The sequence below is a fragment of the Colobus angolensis genome, unplaced genomic scaffold, assembly GCF_000951035.1.
Source record: "Colobus angolensis palliatus isolate OR3802 unplaced genomic scaffold, Cang.pa_1.0 Scaffold193, whole genome shotgun sequence".
Taxonomy (NCBI): Eukaryota; Metazoa; Chordata; class Mammalia; order Primates; family Cercopithecidae; genus Colobus; species Colobus angolensis.
Window position 1 is genome coordinate 2,565,633 of NW_012115077.1, and position 7,278 is coordinate 2,572,910.

Here is a 7,278-nt window from a genome sequence, read left to right on the forward strand (position 1 = left end):
TTGTTTTTTTTTTTTTTCTGAGACAGAGTCTCGCTCTGTTGCCCAGGCTGAAGTGCAGTCATGTGATCTTGGCTCACTGCAACCTCTGCCTCCTGAGTTCAAGTAATTCTTATGCCTCAGCCTCCCAAGTAGCCGGGATTACAGGCATGTACCACCACACCTGGATAATTTTTATATTTTTAGTAGAGACGGAATTTTACCATGTTGGCCAGGTTTGTCTTGAACTCCTGAGCTCAGATGATCCACCCACCTCAGCCTCCCAAAGTTCTAGGATTACAGGCGTGAGCCACTGCGCTTGACCTCTTTAGCTTTTGACTAGAAGAAAACCAAGTCTTTAACATTCTGTCTAAGCATGTACTGTGTGTTTAGAGTGCCAGTCAGCAGTCTTTCTATAAAGGACCAGATAGTATTTTAGTATTCATATTTTAAGACTTTAAATTTATAAATTCATATTTATGAATGCCAGATTGTCTTCATACTTTAGGGCTTTTTGTATATATGATCTCTGTTGCAGTTACTCAGCTCTGCCTTTGTAGTACAAAAGCAGCTTTGGACAATACATAAATGAACAGGGCTTTGTTTCAATAAAAATGTATTTACAAAAACAGGCAACAGGCCCAATTTGGCCTGTAGGATATAGCTTACCAAGTCCTGATCCAGAGAATAGTTTACACACTGTATGTTATATACTCTACGTCTATAAAATGAAACTGCACTGTGCCTTATTGAATATATTCTAATTTTTGCTTTCCCTCTGTTAGCATGTTTGGATGTAACCAAGCAGAGAGATCTCAGTGGATTTTATAGGCACCTATTAAATCAAGCAGTTGGTGAAGAGGAAGTACCTAAATGCAGCTTTCGTGAAGCCAGGTGAGGAGATGTATATGAAATATTTTGAAGAAAGATACTGTTATAATAATCTGTGGTTGTGGGGTCATTTTAACCCTCGGAAAGATGGAAGATTACAACATTGCATATTGTGTTGTCAGTCAGCCTTACCTAATTGAATGAATGGCTAGAAATTTGCAGTTTCTTGATTTTAAAACCTACAGATTTAGTTTAAGATCATTTTTATTCTGCAGTTCACAGAATTTGTTACATTAAAACAGTGATTGAGTTTAATATTATTGTAAAACCAGAGACAGACTTTTAATGTATAAAGTTTCTGCATTTTTAAGTGACTTATGGTTCTTAACAAGGGAGAGCAAAATCTTCAAGGGAAAGCAAAATCAAATTGTGGTTTTTTCTTTTTTTTGAGACAGAGTCACACTCTGTCGCCTAGGGTGGGATGGAGTACAGTGATTCAGTCATAGCTCACTGCAACCTTTGCCTCAGGGGCTCAAATGATCCTGGCAAGTAGCTGGGACTACAGGTGCAAGCCATCACGCCCAGCCAATTTTCTTTTTGTGTTTTTGTTTTTTTTGGTTTTTTGGTTTTGTTTTTTTTTTTTTAGATGGAATGGAGTCTTGCTCTATCGCCCAGGCTGGAGTGCAATGGCGCGATCTCGGCTCACTGCATCCTCTGCCTCCCAGGTTCAAGCGATTCTCCTGCCTCAGCTTCATGAGTAGCTAGGACTACAGGTGCATGCCACTATGCCCAGCTAATCTTTGTGTTTTTAGTAGAGATGGAGTTTCACCATGTTGGCCAGACTGATCTCGAATTCCTGACCTCAAGTGATCCATCTGCCTTGGCCTCCCAAAGTGCTGGGATTATATGCGTGAGCCACCACGCCCAGCCTCTTTTTGTATTTTTGTTGTAGAGATGGGGCTTTATGTTGCCCAGGCTGGTCTCGAGCTCCTGGGCTTGAGTGATGCCTCCATCTCAGCCTCCCAAAGTGCTGGGATTACATGTATGAGCCACTGCTCCTGGCTGCTTTTTTTTTTTTTTTTTTTAAGTAAGAATGTAGGTATTCCTCATGATGTTTAAAATGATTGGTGCCTGGTACCTTAAAATGATTTTGCTGTCAGAATTAAGGAGAAATTTGGAAAGAATTAGGTGTCTACAATGTAAGTCTTATATACGTGTTCAGATAGTATATAAACAGGAAAGTGATTTATTTTCAAAAATAGGATCTAGCCTTCATAAAATATAAGACTTACATATCAGGGGCTAGAACAGCACTGTTCAGTATGTAGGCACTAGTCACGTGTAGCTACTTAATTTAAAGTAAATAAAGTAGGTTGACTGTGGTGGCTCACGCCTGTAATCCTAGCACTTTGGGAGGCTGAGGCGGGCGGATCATGAGGTCAGGAGATTGAGACCATCCTGGCCAACATGGTGAAACCTTGTCTCTACTAAAAATACAAAAAATTCGCTAGGCGTGGTGGCACGTGCCTGTAATCCCAGCTACTCAGGAGGCTGAGGCAGGAGAATTGCTTAAACCCGGAAGGCGGAGATTACAGTGAGCTGAGATTGCACCACTGCACTCCAACCTGGCGACAGAGCTAGACTCCATCTCAAAAAATAAAATAAAATGGCTGGGCGCGGTGGCTTACTCCTGTAATCCCAGCACTTTGGGAGTGAAAGGAAACAAAAAATCTGAGAGTCACAACTTAAGCTTCATGTTGCGAAAACAGAACTTAGATTCAGAACATATCTTACTTTTCCCAATTGTTCTTTGTCTTAGGCTTACCAAAAAATGAAGACCTGTACAAACCCTTGCCTGTATGTTCTAGTAATATAGTAGACAAGGGCTAATTTTCTCTTTTCACTTCTACAAATATTGGACATATTCTGAATGGTATGAATTTGAAATTACTAGTTTGCATAGACATCAGGACCTTTTTGCATTTGGATAATCAGACAGTATATATCACTATAGGTGTATTGATTTGAGTATTGATAAAAATTATATGAACCCTTCATTTGCTTATTACAGCTGATAATGTGGCATTTTTTCTGCCCTTTTTTGTTTTTTTGTTTTTAAGATCTGGTATAAAGGAAGAAAAATCAAGGGGCTACTCCAATGAAGTAAGTTCAAAAAGCAGAATACCACAGGAGAAATGCTTTCTTCAAACTGATGTGAAAGTGGAGAAAAACCCAGATGCAGACAGTGACTTTGATGCTAAGAGCAGTGAGGATGATGAAGTAGAAGAAACTAGAGTGAATTGCAGAAGGGAAAAGGTCATAGAGACTCCTGAGAATGACTCCAAGCACCACAGGAATCAAAACCACTCTCGGTCACCTAGTGAAGAAAGAGGGCACAGTGCCAGACACCACACGAAAGGATCACGAACATCGAGAGGACGTGAGAAAAGGGAAGATCAGCACCAACAGAAGCAATCCAGAGACCAGGAGAACCATTACACTGACCGCGATTACTGGAAAGAAAGGGATTCTCATAGGCACAGAGAGGCCAGTCATAGAGATTCCCATTGGAAGAGGCATGAACAGGAAGATAAACCAAGGGCAAGGGACCAAAGAGAAAGAAGTGACAGAGTGTGGAAAAGGGAGAAAGACAGGGAGAAGTATTCCCAAAGAGAACAAGAAAGAGATAGACAACAAAATGATCAGAACCGACACGGTGAGAAAGGAGAGAAGGAAGAGAAAAGCAAAGCGAAAGAAGAGCATATGAAAGTAAGGAAGGAAAGATATGAAAATAATGATAAATACAGAGATAGAGAAAAACGAGAAGTAAGTGTTCAATCTTCAGAAAGAAATCGAGACAGAAAGGAAAGCAGCCCAAATTCTAGGGCAAAGGATACATTTTTTGACCAAGAAATATCCAACAAAATGAGAAACATAGCAAAGGACAAAGAAAGAAACCAGGAGAAAGCCTCTAATTCTGAATCATCCCTGGGAACAAAACACAGACTCACAGAGGAAAGGCAAGAGAAGGGTAAAGAACCAGAGAGACCACCTGAAGCAGTGAGCAAGTTTGCAAAGCGGAACAGTGAAGAAACTGTAATGTCAGCTAGAGACAGGTACTTGGCCAGGCAGATGGCGCGGGTTAATGCAAAGACCTATATTGAGAAAGAAGATGATTGATGGCTACCCTAAAAGAAAGATAGTTTGGAGGGCATTTTAAATTTTATTTTCAAAATATTAGGTTAAAATCAAAAGTCAGTCTTAAATTTTGGATGTTTGGATGTGAATGTTTGGCTGAATTTATATATAGTATGTACTCATCATTACCACATTCTTTGTTGTATTCAAGAACTGTGAGAGTGTGCTAATTCCCTGTAGGTACATAATGAGGAAAATTGGCTCCACCACAACCATTAAAAAATAATTTTGGCCAGATGTGGTAGCTCGTGCCTGTAATACCAGCATTTTGGGAGGCCAAGGCAGAAGGATCACTTGAGACCAGGCATTCAAGACCAGCCTAGGCAGGATAATGAGACCTTGCCTCTATTTAAAAAACAAAAAACCTGGCATGGTAGTGCATGCCTGTAGTCCCAGCTGTTCGAGAGGCTGAGGCAGGAAGATCACTTGAGCCTAGGAATTTGATGTTACAGTGTTACAGTGAGCTGTGATCATACCACTGCACTCCAACCTGGGCGACAGAATGGGACCCTGTCTCTAAAAAAATTTTTTAATAAATAATTTAACTCTTCTAATAATGTTTTGTTGCAGGAGCTGTTTGTTTTATAAATATTGTATTTCAGATAAAATATGGATTTGAAAAATAGAAAATATACTTTATGTTCTGAAATTTGTATTAAAGTGTAAAATGTGAATCATACATCTTGTCTAGCTTACAGCATAGTTGGCTTAAATGAAAATAAAATGATATGCTTATACATTTTATTTATGCATTTATTTTAAAGTAATTTTGCTCATGTCGCAGTTCATCTTTTTGCTTTTGGTAGAAATCAATTTGTAATTCTGAAACCTTGACAAGTTAGTAAATTGGTTATGTACGTAAATCACTTTTGGTTAAAGGTGAAGCTGTGGAGACATTAGCCTAAATGAAATTAGCTAAAGATCCAGGTGGCCTATTTCTAAACATATCTTGTTTTACATACTCTGAAAAAGATAGTGCAGTTTATTACAAGTTCCACTTGTGTATAAAAGTAAAACTAGTATCTTTCTCCTGAGTCTTTGAAACTCGGGAGAAATAATTATACACTGTAAATATTTTGTTTATGGGGAAAGATGAATGCTGTGGAGAAAATAGTTCTCTAATAGGTCTTCCCGTTAAGAAAGTGCTGTTTATATCTCTCACAATACTTTATCATAAAGAGTTAGCACACTTTCTTATTTTTAGAAGGATAAACTTGGTTTAATAAGAATACTGACTAGATGAAAAACATGATATATTAAGGGTCAGATTTAGCATTTATAAATCATTTTATTGTACTGTACCTTTAAAACCAGAAAGGAAAAGTCACAGGAAAGTTAACGCCCAAATCTGTGACTGATACATTGAATGTCAGTTACATCGTAATACTCTAAAGTCAGTCAGTGACAGTGACAAACTCCCAAAATCACTGACTTGGTGTACACAAAGGGAGCAACATAATATATAAGTAACATAATATATAAGTATGGAAAGGTAAAAGGGTGACATCATGGAAGGACCATGAGTGACAGACAAAATCTTTAACTTTGGTGGGGAATATGGTTTCTTTTTTAGGATTGTTTTATAACTAGAGCCATGCATTGGGAAGATTAATTTGATCATAGTGTGCAAGGTAGTCTAGGAGGAGAGACTGATGTCAGAGACATCTGATGATAAACTCAGTTTCCCTCTCCCAGAGGGAAAAGCTCAGAGACTTTTACAAAGCAGCTTGGATCCTTAGATAGGAAAGCTATAAATTACTTTTATTAACCGACTTAATTTAACATAAATCAGTATGAGAGAATGCAAATGAAGAGTTTTCTCCTGTCTCCTCCAAATATACAGAATGTTGATTTTGCCTCTCTGGCATTCATTCCCCCCTTTTCCTGGTAACAGCACCTTGATTTGCCCTTGAGAAAACACACCTTTACTACTCTTAGTCCACGGGTTCAAATGGGGCAGAATAGCCTACAGGAAGGGTATGCAACTCAAGCTAGGCTGATGCTGGTCCTGTTGTCAGAATTTACAGAAAGATGTTTTCTGTTGTCTTTGCTGATTATGGTGATGAGGTAAGTCTGGAGTTTCATGAGAGAGTGCCTTGATGCCTGGCAGAAAAAAAAGCCCACAAAAAAAGCCAAACAGAGAAGGACAAAAAACCTGATGATTGCTTTTGCATCTCTGGCTCTAGTGTAGCTTTTTTTTTTTTAAAGACATTTAAACCAATACTTTTCCCTTTTTCTGTTACGTTAGTTTGAATTGAATTTCTGCTGTCACAACTCAAAAAGTCCTATTTGATACAAGGTTCCATTCATGATAGCTCTGTGCCAAAAATTACCAGAACACTCTTAGTAAATTGTTTTGTTGTATAATGTTTAAAGTGCACATGGAGTTTACAGCTTAATGGATTCACACAGTACACCTAGTTTAAAAAGACATTACCTGTGCCATAGAAGCTCCCCTTAAACTTCTCTCCCAGCCTCTTTCTGACTTTTAGCACCATAGAGTAGTTTTGCTTGTTTTCTAGATTCTTTACTACTTCTCTATTCTGTTGATGGACATTGGTTATTTCTTTTTGGGTTGTGAATAATAATATCTTCCAGGTAATGTATCTTCTAGGTACATTCTTGCGCTTGTCTTCTAGTACATACATGTCTGTTTTGGTTGGGTATTTCTGAGGAATGGAATTGCTGATTCATAGGGTATGCTCATGTTCTGCTTTAGCAGTTAACTACCAATCAGTTTTCCAAAATATTTGAACTAAAAGGCACTCCCTCCATCAGTGCATGAGAGTTCCAGTGGCCGCACATCTTGCTCACACTTGGTATTTGTCTTTTGGCTTTTTGTCTTTTAGCTACTCTGGTAGGTGTTTTGGTATCTCATGATTTTATTTTGTGGTTCCCTGATGGCTCTTATATCTTTACTAACATTTAACATTTCGGTATCTTGGCGGGGCAGGGGGTGGTATTTGTTTTTGAGACAGGGTCTTCCTCTGTCACCTAGGCTGGAGTGCAGTGATGCCATCATGGCTCACTGCAGCCTTGACCTCCCAGGGTGAAGCGATCCTCCCACCTCAGCCTTCCAAGTAGCTGGGACTACAGCTGCATGCCACCATGCCTAGCTAATTTTCTATAGAGACGGGGTTTTGCTATGTTGTCTAGGCTGGTCTCAAACTCCTAGGCTCAAGCAATTTGCCTGCCTTAGCTTCTCAGAGTGCTGGGATTACAGGTATTAACTACCTTTCCAGTCCCTGCTTTTTTTTGGGGGGGGGGGGGGGG

General features: G+C 39.1%; 2 protein-coding genes across 4 annotated transcripts in view; both read left to right on the forward strand.

The window, feature by feature from the left end:
• NSRP1 (nuclear speckle splicing regulatory protein 1) overlaps window positions 1-4,008 on the forward strand; it is a 64,172-nt gene extending 60,164 nt beyond the window's left edge. For all 3 annotated transcript variants that reach the window (XM_011940855.1, XM_011940857.1, XM_011940856.1), the window contains 2 exons: window positions 762-870; window positions 2,928-4,008. In XM_011940855.1, the coding sequence (XP_011796245.1) occupies window positions 762-870; window positions 2,928-3,987 (1,169 nt within the window). In that variant the 3' untranslated portion in view covers window positions 3,988-4,008. The remainder of the gene's footprint in view (window positions 1-761; window positions 871-2,927) is intronic.
• Window positions 4,009-6,061: 2,053 nt separating this feature from the next.
• The window catches only part of LOC105510886 (nuclear speckle splicing regulatory protein 1-like), a 4,217-nt gene continuing 3,000 nt past the window's right edge, over window positions 6,062-7,278 (forward strand). Inside the window, exon 1 of the mRNA XM_011940876.1 lies at window positions 6,062-6,072. Within this exon, the coding sequence (XP_011796266.1) occupies window positions 6,062-6,072 (11 nt within the window). The remainder of the gene's footprint in view (window positions 6,073-7,278) is intronic.